Source organism: Gopherus flavomarginatus, chromosome 11 (genome assembly GCF_025201925.1).
Source record: "Gopherus flavomarginatus isolate rGopFla2 chromosome 11, rGopFla2.mat.asm, whole genome shotgun sequence".
In the NCBI taxonomy this organism is placed as follows: Eukaryota; Metazoa; Chordata; order Testudines; family Testudinidae; genus Gopherus; species Gopherus flavomarginatus.
The window spans coordinates 24,451,369-24,470,659 of NC_066627.1; the positions used below are offsets into that span (position 1 = coordinate 24,451,369).

General features: G+C 50.8%; 1 protein-coding gene across 2 annotated transcripts in view; it reads right to left on the minus strand.

The window, feature by feature from the left end:
• Nucleotides 1–315: 315 nt before the first annotated feature.
• The window catches only part of NECAB3 (N-terminal EF-hand calcium binding protein 3), a 125,175-nt gene continuing 106,199 nt past the window's right edge, over nucleotides 316–19,291 (minus strand). For both annotated transcript variants that reach the window (XM_050917443.1, XM_050917441.1), the window contains exons 6-13: nucleotides 12,626–12,762; nucleotides 10,544–10,665; nucleotides 9,524–9,603; nucleotides 8,742–8,795; nucleotides 7,666–7,778; nucleotides 3,967–4,044; nucleotides 3,376–3,467; nucleotides 316–1,338 (exon numbers count right to left, since the gene is read on the minus strand). In XM_050917443.1, the coding sequence (XP_050773400.1) occupies nucleotides 1,310–1,338; nucleotides 3,376–3,467; nucleotides 3,967–4,044; nucleotides 7,666–7,778; nucleotides 8,742–8,795; nucleotides 9,524–9,603; nucleotides 10,544–10,665; nucleotides 12,626–12,762 (705 nt within the window). In that variant the 3' untranslated portion in view covers nucleotides 316–1,309. The remainder of the gene's footprint in view (nucleotides 1,339–3,375; nucleotides 3,468–3,966; nucleotides 4,045–7,665; nucleotides 7,779–8,741; nucleotides 8,796–9,523; nucleotides 9,604–10,543; nucleotides 10,666–12,625; nucleotides 12,763–19,291) is intronic.

Consider the following 19,291-nt stretch of genomic DNA (forward strand, 5'->3'; position numbering starts at 1 on the left):
AGGCAGGGCCGGCGCTACCATTTAGGCAGCCTAGGCAATCGCCTAGGGCGCCAGAATAAATGGTGGGCGCCGTTTTGCCGGAGGGGGCGGCAGGCGGCTCCGGTGGAGCTGCCGCAGTGATGCCTGTGGAGGGTCCGTTGGTCCGCGGCTCCAGTGGAGCTGCCGCAGTCATGCCTGCGGAAGGTCGGCTGCTCGCGCGGCTCCGGTGGACCGCCCGCAGGCACAACTGTGGCAGCTCCACCGGAGCCACGGAGCACCGGACCCTCCGCAGGCACCACTACGGCAGCTCCAGCGGAGCCGCGGGACCAGCGCGCGGGGCTGCGAAATTGCCGTCCGCCTAGGGCGCTCAAACCCCTAGCACCGGTCCTGCGGTTAGAGCAACTGCTCTAAGACTAAGATGAGTCCATTGCCAGCCACAGCCTTAAAGAGGCCATGCTGGGGCCGGGAGGGCTGAAATTAGAGCTCATGGATGTGGCTGGCAGGCATGGGTGCACGCTCTGCCCACCCTCTGTTCTCCCTGACAACTGTATTGCTATGCATGGGCAGGGAGAGTGGAGCAAATGGCTTGTCTAGAGGTGTTGTGGGACCTTTGCAGAGATTTAGATCCAGCCATTCCGCTCTGATCCCCAGAGGATGTGTGTAGGTCCTGACTCCACTGAACCCGCTCAGAGCACAGAAGATCCCCCCATTTCCCCACACTGCCATCCCCCAAGGGGCCCGTATTGCAGGGGCTGGACACAGCTCAATCCAGAGTCCCTCAATGCCTTGCCCTGAATTCAACACCAGGTGAGTGCCAGAGGACAATAAACGTCCCTTGTCCTCCATTCTCTGTCCCCCCCAACGCGGATCAGGCTTGGCACTGCTGTCTCTGCAGTGCTCCCAGTCCCACGGGTCAGGCCAACGTGAGTTCTGCCCCCTGCATGTCATCACGTGACACTGGACGTCAGGCTAGCCCGATATCAAGTACCTTGGTAGCTGCTTCTTTATCCACTCACATGGGTCTGGTCACGTTCCCCTCCCCATCATTCTTCGAAGATGGTACATTCAGGGGCGGAGTGCCTTAGCTGGAAAGGCTGATTGGCTGGGAGCAATGTGACATCACTGCGGAAAGTCACATTGTGAGGGGAGAGGGATAAAATACTCCCAAGAAGGATAGCCTGCTGCAGCCAGAGGAGGGAGCAGACAGGACTGTACAAGTGACGAAGAGGGGAGGCTGCAGACACACTGGGGCAGGAGAGCCAGGGATCTGAGAGTGAGGATTCCTCGTCCGTCCATGCACCGGCTGCTTTTCGGAGCGGGCAGCAGGGGATCAATTATTGTTCACAATCCACCAGGAGGCTGGGAAAGCAAACAGGGAAAGAGCGTGAGCCGCAAAGTGCTAAAGGGGGCTCTCATATATTGTTTAGTGCACAGGGGAAAGACAAGGAGAGCTGGGGGTTCTACACCAGAGACTTCCGCATGGCCCTGGGCAGGCGATTGACTCTGTCTGGACCTCAGTTCCCCTTCTGTAGAATGGGGATAAGACCCAGGGGTTGCAGGAATTGATTCACTAAGTGCTTTGAGAGCCTCAGGTGCTCAGTGCGGGGTAAGGTGGCTGTGGGGCAAGTGGGAGTCCCTCTGCTCACTCATCTCAGGACGAACTGCCCCCAGGCTCGCAGCCATGGGAATCTCATAGCCCTCCCTGCCCTGGCACAGCACCAAGGCCACAGGCCACCCTGAGTTTTCATGCTGGCTAAACGGCACAGAAGTCATGGTGAGTTTCGCCTGTGCAAGGATGTGAGGATCTAGTCCAGCAGGATCTCCAACCCCCTGGGTTGTTCTCCCACCCCACTAAACAAGGCAGAAATACTGGGACTAAATGTACTTAACACCTTGATCTTAACACTCCAGCACCAGCTCTGAGCCCTGCCCAGCACAGGGGCCTCTTCAGTTCATTTTGCCTGGCTGTGACAGCTTGATACATGGGCAGGGCCCCTTTTAGCCAAGAACAGGAGATGTGCAAAAGGCAACCTGTCCCTCCAGAGCAGCGCTGGGTGCCCCCAGCTGAGCCAGGCAGCTAAGCCCCACTAGGAGAGGGCAACTGCTGCCATCCTCTCCCCTGGGTCTGTTCTGGTGATGGCCTTGCTGGACCGTTAGCTTCATGTTTTGCTGCTGACTCTTGCTAGGACAGCTCCTAATCACCGCTCAGCTGTGCCTTTCCCATGGGTCAGCAGGACGCACTGTGGCAGCTAGCGCAAGGAGCAATGATATCGCACTCCAAATCCCAGCCCTTCACAGGGTAAATGGTTGGGAGCAGGGGGCTGCATCAGCAGGACTGGAGCAAGGAGGAAGAACATGATAGCTGGGTAGAGAATATAGTCCAGATTAGCCACACCCTGAGCTCAGATTCCGATGGGGTTCTGGAGCGATGGAGGACCTGGGCTGGTTTTTGTTTTACCTGCCCCTGCTTAAGGCTAGCTGAGGTTCTCCCTCAGTGCCCATGCAATCAGGGAGACCACGTTTCCAGAAGGCCCGAGGCCTGGGCTCCCTGCTAAATCTGCATTAAGGTGCCTTACAATGAAATTTAGGCACAAATCTGAGCGCTTGTCCCTCTGCCGACCTGCCTCATGCTCCTCACACAGAAATGGGGCAGGAAAATGTGATCACAATTTCTGTCCACATATGGAATGAGGCCTGAGCTACCCATTAGGGCCACATCTTGGAATATAGGGCAGGGCTGGGAGTTCAATGCAGCAATTAAAGACAAGAGCCAGGTTGCTTTCAGAAGGGTTTCGCACCCACTTTGAGATTTGTGACCCAGGAAAGGCCGATAGGGTCATCGGAAAGCTGACCAAAAATACACCAGAGACGAAGGCAAACAGCATTGCAGCGTGTAGCATGCTTATTGCCTCTTGTAATAGTAACAGCTATTAATAAATCATATACATCACTGCGGTAGCTCTTTACACATTCATAGCTCTTTACAAGCCTTGACTAATTCATTAATCCTGCTTGTCTTTCTCTCTCTCTTGCCTGCTTCCTTACAGTTTACAGAATAAATGTTGCAAGAGCTGAAGTGTTAGCCTCAGTGTTCTGGCCAAACTCATATTTGAACAGTTACATTCTGTTTCCCTAAATTCCTTCTCCAGGTAAGTTTACATCCTCACGTCCTGTTCTTAACTGTTGCTACTGTTGGGTAGTGTTTCTCTGTGCTGTTAAACAGCTACTGTGTTCTGCCACAGAGTGAATGGATTCCTACAGTACTAGATGGGTGTATGCAGTATATAATGACATCAGTGGGCGTTATTCCTGAGTAAAGGTGGCAGGATGGAATCCATAGTTTGCAATTCCCGTTAGAGGTTTATCTCAATACGTTTGGGTGGAAGAGTACCCCACCTGGGAAGAGCATAGTGGTCACGAGCTCTGGAGACTCCAGCAAGTCAATGATGGCCCACTGGAACGTCTTGCTGTAGCTGGACTGCAAATGACTGCAAAGCAATATGGAGAGTTAGGACAATGTCAAAGCCGGTATGATTGTGTCAGAGCCAGCCTGCACATTGCTATACAGAGGTGGGGCAGAGCTGTTGTGTGGGTGTGCAAGAGAGGAAGACTGTGCACGGACACTTGCCACCCCTGTGCACGCACTACTCTGTGGAAGTCCTTGCATTCCCCAGAGCAGAACACCTTCTGTCTCTAATGTGCTGATAGCTCACCCATCCACGCATGATGGTGGTTAGCACATCATTCACAATGCAAATGCCCCCTTGGGGTCATTGGACCCCGCTGCCCTGTGCAGATACAGTAGGTGTAAATAACTAGACAGGTCAAATCAGGGAGGCAGTAGCCACTGGCAGGTGCAGGAAGAAGTGAAGAAGGGTGAGCATCCTAAATAGAAATCCCATCTTATCTCTTTCACAAGAATTGAACCTGGATGCAGCCTTCCTCAGCCCAGGTACCTTCAGCAATGAATTGCAATTAGCCTCAAACCTTCTCCATGAAGTCACGTCCTGCCAGAACTCATAGAGAATGAAGCAGGCCTCGCTCGTCAGCTTGCGGGAAGACACGCTGCAGGGACAATAATGAATGCTCTCAGTATGGCAGCTTCTGGGATAAATGGGGCCATGCCGAGCAGCCAGCCTGGCTCCTGAGCCTTGGTGATTTATCTGCAGTGACTCACTGATGGGTTTTTTGTCTTGTATAGAAAAATAATATTCTTGTGAGCATCTTAAAGAGCAGCAGTAGCATCTAAATAAATACACAACTCTGCTGCAGCCTCATTAAAGGCAATCAGCATGGTTAGCGCTGCATTCTGCAGGGGCTGCTACGTTCAGAGCCCTCTCCACCCAAGCCATGTGGAGTACTGGGCAAGCAATAGACTGATGTGCACAGATATGCAAAGAACCAGCACCTTTCAGCCTTCCATTGAGCAGTGCCAGCCCAACATGCTGGGGCATCACAGCTAGAGCAGGGCAGGAACTGGGTTTTCCAGCCTACAGACATTTTCAGGATACTTGGACAAAAAGTCAAAATCTCGACAATTGTCACAAATTGAAAATCAAGGGAAAAAAAAGTCAGTTTGGGTTTATGGAAATGTTTTAATGATTTCAAAAGGTTTTGTTTCACTTTTGACCTTCTTGTTTAAAAAAATGTTTTTTTTACTGTAATTAGCTTAAAATTTGAAAGGAAAAGTTGTTTAGAACGGGAAACCTGGAATTTTTCATTCAGAAAATGTCAAAAAGGGACGTTTCAATTCTTTACAAACTTTTTTTTTTTTTCAAAAATATTTTGCATCAAGAGCTGAACACATTGGTGCAGGGAACTGGAACAGAAGAATTAACAACACTTAGGATATGTAGAGCATTTTACATGTTCAAAGCACTGTACGGACGCATTAACTCATTCATGCTCACAGTTATTGGTCCCATTTTACAGAGGAAGAAAGTGAGGCAGAAAGCTGGAGGGAGGTGTTCAAGGTCACACCGCAAGAGAGTAGCAGAGCCAAGATGAGACCTCAGGCCCCACTGTTTGCTCACCCCATGCTCATACCTCTATCCTACACCAGCTTCCAGAGCTGTAAGTGCCTGACATGTTCACGCTATGGGGGAGGGAGCGAAGAGAGACCTGTACACATTGTGAAATGCCTAAAGGAGAATTTCCCATTCAACTGTCATGTAATTCTTTGGACTAAGAGAGGAGCATAGACCCAATCCCTCTAACTCACACCCTGTGAAGCAAAGGTAACAAATACTGCAATCAGAAGACCAAACCAAACAGCAGAATCCAAGAGAGTACAGTTAACTCCGAGCTGTGCTGGAGCACATCACAGCTGCTGTGTTCACAGAGTTACTCACTCACTGGGCCCTCAGAAGGCACTTGGTGAAAGGCATCAGAGAAACTTTACTTCTAGGCTAATCTAACTCGAGCGGCTCACCATTTTTCATGCAGCCGGCCTTCCGGCAGAAAAACACGGTTTCGTTGAAACCAATCTTTTTCATAGGGAAATGACAATTCTGAGGAGAAATTACAACGTTCTTCCACAGCAAATCCCATATGTTTCATTTAAATCAAAAATCTGAAGTGACATTTTAAATTGACACAAAATGAAAATTTTCTATTTCCAACCAGTTCAAATCTTCCTGCAGGAAAACCGACATCTGTCAGCTAAGCCACATTTTCAGACTTGCCACAGACACCCCGGGGAACCTGGGGCAGAATCAGACACCACCCTCAGCTCTGGGTCATTTCTGCCTTGTTTTTAGAATTCAGCCCTTTTTGACTGCTGGGGTGAGGGATGTGCCTTTGGTTCAGACAGAGGTCTTCAGTCTCAGGGGCTCTCAGCCAGACACTTTTCATCAGCACTACTGTCCCTTTAAAACCAAAGGGGAATGGTGGACACAGTACTGAAATGTGATTGATGTACCTCACCTCACCCTTCCTCCTGTTGTCTCTCATCTCATGCTATGCCATTGCAACATATCACGGTCGCTTACAGCCACACGCCACAGCTGTGATCAAAGCCAGGACTTTCAGCACCAAAACCACAGGCCTCCTTATCTAGGAGTAAGTAGTTGGCTGTTACAGTTGCTGGGAGCACCCACTACAGGGAGACATGGTAAGAGTACGTTTACAATGCAATCGGAGGTGTGACTGCAGCTCGTGTGGGCATTCCTGTGCCAGTTTTAATCTAGCTAGTGCAGCTAAAAATAGCAGTGAAGACAGCAACGTGGACCCTGGCACAGGCTGCACAAGTGTGCACAGAGCCCAGGGGGATATACTCACATTGCTAGCCCATGCTAGGATCTGGCTATCACTTCTTCTCTGTTGTTCAGTGTCGTGCTAGCTAGACTAAAGCTTGCACAGGTAGGCAGTCACGTCTCTGACTCAGGAGCGGCAGAAGCGCCCTGAAAGTGGTGGGGCTACAGGTGCCTGAACTGAGGCCCGGCCCCCATGCCACGTCTTTCCCCGAGGCCCCGCCCCAATCCGCTCCTCTCTGCCCCCACTTTTAAAATGGGAGGGCCATGGCTCCCTGGCCCCCTCATTACGAAGCCCCTGCTCTGACTGCCATGTAGATAAACCCTCAGCCAAAATGTTATACCAGAATAACAACACTCCATCCTTCCACAGCTCCTGCCAGCTGAGGCTTTCAAAGATATTTGCAAATACTAGTGATCAGACTCCCCTGTGAGAGAGTGATTACTGTGATTATTTTACAGACAAGGACACTGCGAGGCAACCAGGTTAACTAACTTGCCTATGCAGCAAGTCAGTGACAGCGGAGAATCAGATTCAGGTCTCCCGAATCTCAACTCCCTGCTGTGACCACCGGGCCACACTACCCATCATGCCCATAGCTCTCCAGTCATACCTCTGTGGCACGGTCAATGAATTCATCACCTATATACTGTGCTCCATAAAAGACACTTCTTTCAGCTCTGGCATGAAGGGCCAGATTTTCAAAGTTATTGAGGTGCCTAAATGGGATTTTCAAAGATGTTTAAGCAGTTTCGATGCCTAGACCCAGATCTCCAAAGGTATTTAGGTGCCTAACTTCTATTGACTTCAATGGGAATGCAATACCTCCCTTCCTTAGATGTTTTGTTAATCCCACTGGTGGTGATCAGCATCTTTAGGTACCTAAACCCCTTTGAAAATCTGGCCCCAATTCCCCAATGGGAGCAGCTGTGGGGAGCACCTCCTTCCTTGCTTGGCAGAAGGGAAGAATGTACCCAATTTCTTCTTTCATGGGAAAAAAGAGAATTACAATATTGGGAGGAGGGGACTGAGTATCAAGACGCCTGGGTCTTTTTCAGCTCTGCCACTGACTTGTGGGGTAAGATTTTGGTCAAGTTACTTAGCTTCTCCATTTCCAGTCTGTAAGAGAGATAATAGTAATTCACAGCAATAACAGGAATCCTTCCCTATCTGACACAGGTATCTAGTGTTGTAGCATTTCCCTACTTCTCAGCAGTGTTGCGAGGATGGATGAGTTAACGTCTGCATGGCGTCTCTGCAGTGCTGTACAGGTGCTAACCGTCATTATTTAGAGCACTTCCTTCATGTGTTGTGCGATTCCTGAATGCTTGGAATTTCAGGTGTAAGGTGTGAAGCATTGTGATCAATGACATTACGGACACCGATATTTCCTCCAGCCAAATGTCTGACTCCACAGCTGCTCAGGAGACTTACTGTAAGCAGTGGCTCTGACGAGCTGTGACCTCTGTGTAGGATTGAAGTGCCTGGTGGAATCCCTCTAAGCCACTCTCTGTCACCGACAGCTGTCTCTGAGCCACCAGGATGTGCTGCAGGGAGAGAAAGCACAGTCAGGACTCCAGGCCAAACCTGCAGGGCCTTGCTAGAGGCAAAGGTGCCGACTCATTGGGAGGGTCAGTACTCTTGCTCCAGGAGCTCGCTGGGGCTGCCCTTTGTACTACAGACTCGCTGCCCCCTCTGCTTTCCCCTGCCCATCACACTGCATGGTGGCTTATTAGGTCAGAGCCTCTCAGGGGGAGAGATAGTTCAGTGGTTTGAGCACTGGCCTGCTAAACTCAGCGTTGTGAGTTCAGCCCTTGAGGGGGCCATTTAGCGATCTGGGGCAAAAATCTGTCTGGGGATTGGTCCTGCTTTGAGCAGGGGGTTGGACTAGATGACCTTCTGAGGTCACTTCCAACCCTGGTATTCTGTGATTCTATAAGTGGTGTGTGCTGAGCAGGTCCAAGAGGCGCCACCTCCTCTGTTAACTGAACAGTAATGAACTGCTTCCAAGGTTGCAACTGCAGAACTGCAACAGGCCACCCTGGGAATAAGAAGGTGTAACATGTACCCTGCCTGATCGACAGGGAGCAGGACAACTACTGCCTCTCTCAGTCTCTGCAAGGCTAGGGGCATGGTGAATGAGTGCCCTTTCTTCACACATAGACCCATGGATGGAAACATGCTCTCCTCAGAGGAACCATTTAGTGGATGGAACTTATGCCCTAGTCTGCCCGCCATTCTGGTTCCTTTTCCTGCCGATCTGGGGCACAAGAACATGAAACAATGACTCCAGCTTCAGAACAAAGCCAGGGGCTCTCCCTGGTGAGTTCAACCAGGAATGTACACATCTGTCTGCGCTCAGGCAGGTGTGTACATCTGTGTGTCAGTGCAGGGACAGGAGGCCTGTACCCATCTGCACCCGCACGTGTGTGGAGGTGAGTGTGAGACAGAGAGAATCTCTTTGTGTCTCTGTGCTACCAATCAGTGGAAAGCAGCAGGCCTAGACTTACAGCATTTCTCCCTTTGCAAACAATTTCTTCTTTTAGAGGCTCCAGCCTTGGGCTCTGCATTTGTAGAAAAGAAAAACCATTACTAATACGAGAATTCAATTACAGGGGAAAACAAGGGTGAGGTCAGGGCCAGCCTTGGCTCCAGGCAGCTGGGGCAGCGGCCCAAGGCAGCCTGTCAGAGGGTGCTGTGTGCAGGGTTTGCCTGAGTCCCACCTGACCCACCGAGAGCCAGCTGGACTGATGGAGGAGGCAGGCAGGCAGGCCAGCAGCAGTGTCTGGAGAGGGTGGAAGGGCCTGAGCTGCAGGAGGGCAGTTGCACGACCAGCCAGGTGACTCCTCCAGAGCAGGGGTGCCCCTCCATGGGGCCTTCAAGAGAATCCCCACTGGATATTAACCCACTGGTCAAACCAACTTGGGACTTGACAGAGCAGCGATCTGCTTTCGAGAGGTTGGGGACTTTAAGAACAAGGGGGGTGGCACCTCAGCAGAGCTCAGGGAAGGTCGCGCGGTGAGTAGGAGGAGGGCCGGTGGGTCAGGACTGAGCTGTCCCAGACCTGAAAGAACAAGGAGTGCTCAGGTCAGGAGTGGGCCCATTAGCGGAGCTGAGAGGGGGCCCAGAACCAGAACAGCAGGGAGTGCTGCAGGCCAGGACTAAGGCGAGTCAGAGGTGATGCTGCACTGGCTGAGATGCAGGGGTCCAGGCCCGCACTTGGAGGGGGGCTGCGAGGTGGGGTTGAGCTGTATTACCATATGCGGAACAAGTCTCCCCTCTGCCCACTCACCCTGCATTCCAGTTTGTCAATGAGCTGCTGTAGCCTGTTAATCTGAGCCACCCACTGGCAGTCAGCTTCGACACAAACCCCTAGATGGAATATTGACAGGGAGATGCCATTGTTAGCTAGGTTCACATAGGGATGGCTCAGTTCACCCACAGCTAGGCTGTTTGCCCCAGCTCTTTATATTGACTAGGTCCTTTGGCAGCAGGCACAACAGACTGAGAAAGTGGTGAACCTTTCTTGCTGCCTTTTAGCACTTAGGGGACAGATTTATTTGGCATTTATTGGCTCTGGAAGGCAGACAGTATTTTACTCTCTTTCTGTCTAAATAATACACCCTTTCTTGAGACTGCAGGCAATGTCTGCAATGTCTGGATTTCACTGCCAGCGGGATGGGAGCCCTCTGGATTTCTTGTGATTTATGCGACTGCAATGAGCCGATCCTGGTCCCACTGATGTTAATGCCAAAGTAGCAGCTGGGGTTCAGCTAAGCATCCAGAGGTGCAGGTGCTGATCTGAACTATCTCCAGGGACTGCTGGATGGGTGGGGACGGGAGGGGAGCAGGAAGGCTGTGGGGTGGTATGGATTGGGTGGGGCAGGCAGGCTTAGAATCATATGGATAAACTTCTGAACATTTGGATCTAAACCACACCCAAACTCTGATCCTTACTCGAAAGGAGACTGAGAAGCTCCAACTAAGTACAGATAGGATGGTCCCCGGAACATCAGCACTGGCGTCCTTCCTGGCAGCGGGACTGCATACAGAACAATAGCCTGATCTGACTTTCTCCAGATATTTCCCCATCCATCAAGCTATGCCAAATCACAGAAAGACATACGAGGCTTCCTTGAACTCGGGCATTATAACTCACATCCCGTCAGGAAAGCAGACTCAGAGCTGGTGTTCACACCCTGCCATGTTTCATTGCAACCCACACCGCTACCCTCCAAAGGCAGCAAGGTCCCAAGAGACAGGTGGCACAGTGGCAACGGCTTCTCTCTCATCCACTTGGCCCTGCCAATACCTGTACTAAGCATCCCGGAGTAGGGATCCGTTGGAGACATGCAGACGGTCTTCTGAGCTCTGCGCCCACATCTCCTGCCAGATCTCGGGCCAATGAAGACTTCAGATTTCTTCAAGTCTATCCTAAAAACAAAAAGGATGTACTCAGCGCAGCCCGCTGGCTACATCATTTCCTGTGTCTGCCACCCCCGGCTTCACCGCAGGAATGGGGTGAGCAGGCACCACACAGAGGCAGGGAAACCAGTGAGACAATCATGTTTTCATTAATAAGATCTATTGGAGGCCGAATCCTGAATGTTAGATTATACCAGACGGAAGAAATCAAGACCTCCTGGCTGAGCAGAAAGAGCTCACGTTCTAACGCAGGCATATGTGCTGCCCAAATGCTCAGACATGGCAGATTGGCACAGTTGCACCCATTTCTGGGTCTGCACATGAATGCTCAAATGGCAACGGAAAAACAGTTCAGTTACCCAAGCCCGTCTCAGACCTGAACCAGAGCAGTGCTGACTGAGCGCTCAAGCCCCACTCACATCTTACTAGGTGCTTCTTCAAACAAACTCCTATTCAAGTCAGCCAGTGGCTGGACTGGAGCAGGTGGACTGAGCAGCACCCCTACCAGGGACTGGCTGGCCCAGAGCGGGCAGGCTGGGCAGCGCAGCGCCTGTGCTGGGGACCAGTCGAACTGAAGCAGTTGGGGCAGGGAGTGCCTGGGTTGTTTTTTCAGTGATCTGCACAATTCTCAGGGTACAGCGACACTGCACACTCCTTACAGCGGCATGCAGAGGGCAGACACTGCCTGCCCCTTTAATGCAGGAATAAATAGCAGTGCAGATGGCGAGACGCTGCTTAGGTGAGTAGAGCACAGACATGCCAGGGCCTTTGGCTATGTACTTTACATGGCTTTCTGCATGCCCAAGCAGTGCCTCTCCCATGACACTGCCATGTTAGCAACATAGCATCCTGCTGCTTCCCCTTGTCAGAGCCCTTCCCAGACACAGTGAAAGGCTCCGGAAGTGGGGAAAGGCTCTGGCAGCTCCCTGTGCTGTGCAAAGGCTCCAGCAGTGGGGAAAGGCTCTGGCAGCTCCTTGGGGTGGGAAAAGGCTCTGGCAGGGGGGAAAGGCTCTGGCAGCTCCCTGTGCTGTGCAAAGGCTCCAGCAATGGGGAAAGGCTCTGGCAGCTCCTTGGGGTGGGAAAAGGCTCTGGCAGGGGAGAAAGGCTCTGGCAGCTCCCTGTGCTGTGCAAAGGCTCCAGCAGTGAGGAAAGGCTCTGGCAGCTCCTTGGGGTGGGAAAAGGCTCTGGCAGGGGGGAAAGGCTCTGGCAGCTCCCTGTGCTGTGCAAAGACTCTGGCAGTGGGGAAAGGCTCTGGCAGCTCCTTGGTGAGGGAAAAGGCTCCAGCAGTGAGGAAAGGCTCTGGCAGTGGGGAAAGGCTCCGACAGCAGGGAGAAGGCAATGGGGAAAGCAGCTCCCTGCTGCTGGAACCTTTCCCCACTGCCTCCCCTGGCCAGAGCCTTTCCCGGCCACATGCAGCCATGCAGTGCAGTGTGGACTCAGCCTGCCCTTCACTGCAGTGTGTAGCTACACATACACTACGCCGCCAGTGACATGCAGTGTAGACACAGCCTCAGAGGAAGACCCAAAGGAGCATGTCAGAAGAACAGGTGTTCTATCCAGAGAGCACAGTAAGAGTGTGTCCAAGTGCCTCCAGCCTCTGGCCCTCGCTGGAGCGGTGTTTCCTCAGCGCTCTAGTAATGGGCCTGTTTGCTGGTAACTAAGGGGGCAAAGTGGGTCATGGGCTCAGGAACGAAGCCAATGAGGAGCAGAACATGCAGCATCACGTGGGAATGAGAGTTCCCCTAACTCTGCAGGTCAGTTGTGTTAATACGCAGGCACTGGGAGTTGTGTTTTGTAGCATTAACACTCTGCTGCAAGAGGGGGTCTCTCGGGAAGCCATTCGCCCAAGCCACGTTGGGAACCAAGCACAAAAGCGTGGGTCCCAAATACAAAGCTCACCATGGGCCACGCTCCCAACCTCCCATCGGTGCCGCTATAGGCTACCCGACGCCAGCCGCCCCGGCATTACCTCTCCCACCCGGCCTGCTCTTCAATTGTGTCTGAGGCGCACTCCAGCGAGGCCTGCAGGGTCTGCAGCTGGGTCCTTGTCTCCCGTAGCAGGAAGCGGGTCACAAACTGCTCCATCTTGGAGGAACTCTCATACTCCTGTGGGGAAGGAGAGAGAGGGAACCTCACACCTGCCGCCGGATCATGAGTGCTCCAAGAGAGCTCTTGCCTGGGCTGAAGCCACCTCTCCTGCAATGTCCCAGGCCCGTCTCTCTCCCACCCAGCACCTCATTGGGACTTGGCACAATAATGGCGCTGCTGTCCAAAGAGCTCCAGGCACTGGACAACTATTCAGAGCCCCTCCCAAGCCCCCAGGCAGAGAGGTTAATGCATTCTCACTTATCAGGTGGGAAACTGAGGCACGAGCAGAGTGAGTTCATGCTTGGAGCAGGTGAATAAACATATAGAAATGTTGCAGACTTTAATACTGGGTTGGTTTTGCTTTCCTGTAAAGACCTTAGAGCCTTGAGATAAGTGCTGGGAACATCAAAATCTATAAATGCCTTGTCCAAGGTCACTGAGAAAGTCAGTGGCAGAGCCTGGAACAAGAACCTAGGAATCTCAGCTCCCAGTCCTTTGCCCTAACTACTTGCTTGCACAGCTTCTTGTGCCCAGCAGAGCTGGATACAGGCAAGGCAGCTGGTAGTGCTTCACCTCCCCATTGAGCTGTGGTGTATTAAATGCTAGAGATGATCACGGGCCGTGGGGTGGAAGTGGGCAATTTAAAACAGAAATCAGATTAAAGGGAAACCACAGCTGGCCTCCTCTCGTCAGGCATAGTCAGCTCCAAATTGCAAGGAAGCTAATGGCATTTTCACAGGTCAAACTCTTCAGGAGTTCTCATTCCCAGGCTCTCAACAGCACTGGATATTGAATGCACTGCTGTGGAAAAGGGAACCATTAGGCAACAATCAGCGGCTCTCTAGTGCAGTGCAAAACTCAGTTACTAGCTGCAGAAGGGATCCCTGGGACAAACAGCACAGCACAGCGAGCATCGACGAGCCTCCCCACTGGCAGCTTCACGGAGGCCAAGAAATCGGACTGAATGGGCCAGAAAGCCCAAACACCTTCCTCAAGTCCAGAGGCAGGTGGGGCACACGGCAGAGCATGCCCTGTTGCTATCCTGGCGTGCTTGTTGTGGGACCAACAAAAGGACAGTTCTCAACTGGGGATACACAAAGGTCTTTCGGGGGTACATCAACTCATCTCGATATTTGTCTAGTTTTATAGCAGGCTACATAAAAAGTTCTAGCAAAGTCAGTGCAAACTCAAATTCATAAACACTGATTTGTTTATACTGCTCTGTACACTATACATTGAAATGGAAACTCAATATTTATATTCCAATTGATTATTGGAGCCATCGTTCAGTACTAGTGTGCTAGGACACTTTTATGTCTGATTTTGTAAGTTTTAAAGTGAGGTGAAACTTGTGGGTACCCAAGACAATTGAGTCTTGAAAGGCGCACAGAAGTCTGGAAAGGTTGAGAAACACTGGACCAGAGTCCCCAGGGCAGCCCATCCAGCACCTCTCCCCATCGCCAAATCCACACCCACCTCCCGCAAAGAGAATCATTTGAAATTGTCATTGCATTGGCAAGGACTGGACTCGCAGTTTCTTTCCTCTCAGATTAAACTCAATACACAAATGCAACTAACGAGTAGGTCAAATTTATCTTTGGTTTAACTCCACGGACTTCCAAGGAATGGCAGCAGGCAAGAATATGGCCCTCTATGTGCTGGACAACGCACAATATGAGAACCATTGAGCTCAGCCAGCAGCCGGGAGACCGGAGGAGTCTCTGCCTTCAAGGATACATAGCGCTTCTGGCTTGAACTAACTCAGCCTGGACTCTGTGAACCAAATTCAGACATTCATCAGTCCCGTTGGTGACTTGGTGAGAGATCTCAGACCCAGGACAAGGCTTTGCCTCATAAGAGCTAAAGTTTCCAGTTGCAGTTCAAAGTGACACAAGCAAAAGTTTGAGAATAGGCTTTTTCTATAAAATCCATATAAAAATATCCCACTGTTACCATGTTATCTGGTCATCTGCCTGTGGAAGGAGGTGAGAGATGTCCTATATCCATAAGCCATTCCTTATGTTCTTATGTTCTGGGCATCCTGATGGCTAATGTAGGGGAGAATTCAAGGGATATTTTTTAAACAGAGATAAAATAATTTTTACTACTAAAACTGGAAACAAAATATACCCCAGCATTTACAGTGAAAATCAGAAACTGATAAATATCCTGTAACTATAACACAACAGAAATTCTCCTGATCGGTGTCCTGATTCAGTGATCCAGCCCTATTCAGCAAAACACCCTGGCACACGCTTAACTTTAGGTATTTGCTTAAATCATGTCAAGTCCAATGGAAATTGCACATATTCTTAAGTGCTTTGCTGAACTGAGGCCAAAGACCAAGCATTGTAGAGCAGGAGTGATCATATTCCTTTGATAGACTGTTGTTATTCAGATTGTAAGCAGATGTGAGCCACAAAATATATGGGGCATGCAGCTAACGCTCCTTGTTGTGGAGAATAAAGCTGACGAGAAAGGCATGGGCACTTTAATAATATTATATGCTTCTCTAGCTCTTTTCCCAGGCATCTCAAAGTATTATGCCTCACACCAGCCCATCTCCTGGGCAAATATTTACTATGCCCACTTAACAGTGTCATAGTATCACAGTCCATCTTAAACAGGAGATGATTATTAACCAAAACTTCTACAACTAGAGTCACAGACCAACAGGCTTTCACCCAGCTTGAGTTCCAGCTTTCTTTCTCTTGTTTACCATCCTGTCTGGAATACTATACAGCACACAGAGACATCCAGCAGCTGAACTATATGCTGCAAATAAACATACTATTATAAGCAGAGGGAGGATCTGAGATACTGAAAGTGACTTGCTAAAAGTCACACAGCAAATCAGTGGCAAGGCTGGGAAGAAATCCCAGGGATCCTGATGCCCAGTCATCCGCTCTAGCTGCTAGACACCACTTCTCCTACAGACACTGAGCTAAGGCCATCACCTCCTGCAGGACACTGATATGACAAAAGAGCTTACTTCACCACAGAAAGGTGAAATAAACATAACAGTTTCCCATGAAAGAACCCAGAGAATTGGGTGCAGACAGTGAAGGACAATATGATTGGAGCACTGGGAAGAATGGAGATAACCAGTGGAATTTAGAAAATGCTCCCTCAGGAAAATCACATGGCAGTACAAAGGGGAAGAGCTGGTACTGGGATTTAGCTTCCATTCAGGTGACATTCCTGTGACGCTTCCTGCGGGTGCCCCATGTTGTGAGTCATCTTGCTACCACCTGCCCTTAGTGTAAGGAAGCCTTGTTTCTGCCTGCCACAGGTTAGCTCCCTACTCCACCAGCCATGGGCAACACAAACTAACCCCTTGAGGCCCTGCAGGCCCTGCTGTCAGTCTGCAGGTCAGTGACTGGTCACTCCAGCCCTGGAGCCCTCCGAGGTTCTCCCTGCAGTGCCCAGCCCTATGGCCACCGGACACCTGCAGCATTCACAGATTAGCTGCTTCCAAAGAAACAGCCCAGCCCAGCCCACCAGCTCCACCTCAGATCAACACACCCGCTCTAATCTATGCCTCAGTCATGCCTGACCCTGCTGCAGGGGCACAAGAGGGGGAAGAGATGGGAGGAAGGGCCATCCATCCGCATACAGCAGCATGGCGGCAGCATACACAGCGTGTAGAAGGTGAGCACATAGCAGGGGACGGCCTGCCCTAGTGTGTTCTTGTGATGGCGCTGGGTCCATTTCCCTCACAAGGAACTCTGGGTGAGGACTGTTGTGTGTCCCAGCCACACCCTGAAGTGCATGGGGGCGCATGCAAATCAGTGCCTCCTTGAGAGTCTGGAGCTGGCATGGAGCAGCTGTGGGCCTGGGGCTGCTCCTGTTCATCCCATTCATTCATCACTTTATCAATCCTGTTGGCATCTTCTTCCCTGCTGCCCCTGCACCAGGTGGGCACGATGGCAGAGTGCTGATGGCTGCCACGGGAGCGGGTTAGGGCCCCCTTTCTGAACTAAAGGGATGCATTGGGATGAATTTCACAGCATACGAAGAGGAGACGACTCAGCTCTTTGGAGACCACAAGCATGAATTCATCTTCCACATTTGTTTAGAAGGCAGCATGCAGGGGTAGGGCTAAAGTAAAGGTCAGAGGTCATTGAGGGAATCAGGGCAGGGAGTGAGGGGACTCTGAAGAGCGGGCTAGGTAGCCACACAGCCATTTTCCACGCTGTCCCACCACTTCTGTGGTGGTCAGGTTTGTTGGTGCTATTACACTGGGAATAAATTGATGCAACCAAGGGCAGAATCCAGCCCCTGAAACTCAGGTGATGCTTAGCTGAGAGATCAAGCTGGAGATTTCACAAGAGGAAGATTTTTGAGGCTTCTGGTGCAGGGAAGCAATTCCACTGGCTACCTGCAGCCCTTGTTAACAACCCGGGAGCACTAAAGGGAAGCTCTCCACACATTCCCTTTCCCATATCTCACAGGTTTCAAGACCTCCGTGATCTTTTACATCCATGCCTGGCACTCTCCTTTTACTGTTCTTTCCTCGCTGACAGCCATCTGTTCCACAGGCCAGAGGAGGAAAGCTGTGGGGTATCTCAGCCTTATAGCTCAAGTTTTCACTAGAAGGGCAAATTGAGAGTTGGGATGAGGAAGATATTCTCTTCACAGCACAGAATTGAAATAGTAAATGCCCTCAGGCATTTTATCTCTTCCTCTTTAGCATCAGGCACTAACCATTGTTAGAGACAGGACATCAGTCTACATGGGACCATGGGTCTGGTCTGGTCTTGACAATTCCTAAGGTCCTAGACAGGTGGCACATACACCTCCAGATTGTCAGCCAGGAAGAGATCACTCTCATTCTGCAGGCCATGGCCAACTCACATTCACCAGCTGACTTCATCACCTACTGCAGCTGGGGAAGAACGCAGAGTCCACGTCAGAATTATCTGGGGGATACCCTGGGCAGTCACTGTGACATCATGCTGAAGACTCTGCGAATCTGTTCTACAGATGGGGAGGCAAAGCCCCTAAGGCTTAAAGAAGAGAATCAGAATTAGCCCTTGCATGCTGCAGAGCAAAAGGAGATAATCAACACAGCTCCATGGTCCAAAAGCTGTGGAGGCCATCTTCTGTTGGATCAGCCCTCTCCTGCTCAGCAGAACTTCTCCATATTCAGGCAGTTATGAGCTGAATTTCCTTCAAACTATTATAGAAAAAAAATCAACAGTTCCCAGACATGTCAGGCAACTTTCCCAGGTCCTTTCCATACTAAGACTGGCTGCACCACTCATTGCCTGCCACCGCCCATTCACTGGTGCAATGGAACTTGGGCACTTGCAGATGAACTTGGAGTAAGGAGCAGTGCAAACACCATTCTGGACAGATCATGAACTGAACGGGATGTGGTAGTGGCAGGCACCGATATCCAACAAAAGCATTAAGGCAGAGATTAGGGCCCAGACCCAGAAAGGTATATAGGCTCCAGGTTTACACTGAAATCAATGGAAGTTAGGAGCCTAAACACCTTTGCTGTGGATCTGGGCACAGAAGCCTGAAGTGCTTCCAAAAGAGTCTGAAGTACTGGTAGTGATGCATGTGCCAAAGGCTGGGAACCCCAGGGATAAATACCCGCACAATGAAATTCTGCAGGTTGTTGCTGAATGTGCATACGTGTCATGAGCCTTGAGAGTCAGTCTGGCTGCTGGGCAGAACAAGGCTATTGCCACCAGCATTTCCAGAAGCAGACATTCATCAGTGACTGCTAATTACGGACCAAGACACTGCCAATTCAACAAGAACAAGTGCAGAGTCCTGCACTTGGGATGGAAGAATCCCATGCACTGATACAGGATGGGGACTGACTGGCTAACTGGCAGTTCTGCAGAAAAGGACCTGGGGATTACAGTGGATGAGAAGCTGTATATGAGTCAACAGTGTGTCCTCGTTGCCAAGAAGGCTAATGGCATATTGGGCTGCATTAATAGGAGCATTGCCAGCAGATCAAGGGAAGCGATTATTCCCCTCTGTTCTTCACTGGTGAGGCCACATCTGGAGTATTGTGTCCAGTTTGGGGTCCCCCACTACAGAAAGGATGTGGACAAATTGGAGAGAGTCCAGTGGAGGGCAACAAAAATTATTAGGGGGCTGGGGCACATGACTTGAGAGGAGAGGCTGAGGGAACTGGGCTTATTTAGTCTGCAGAAGAGAGGAGGTGTGTGTGTGGGGTGGGGTTGATAGCAGCCTTCAGCTACCTGAAGGGAGTTTCCAAAGAGGATCGAGCTCGGCTGTTCTCAGTGGTGGCAGATGACAGAACAAGGAGCAATGGTCTCAAGTTGCAGTGGGGGAGGTTTAGGTTGGATATTAGGAAAAACTATTTCACTAGGAGGGTTGTGAAGCACTGGAATGGGTTACCTAGGGAAGTGGTGGAATCTCCATCCTGAGAGGTTTTTAAGGCCTGGATTGACAAAGCCCAGGCTGGGATGATTTAGTTGGGATTGGTCCTGCTTTGAGCAAGGGGTTGGACTAGATGACCTCCTGAGGTCTCTTCCAACCCTAATCTTCTATGATTCTA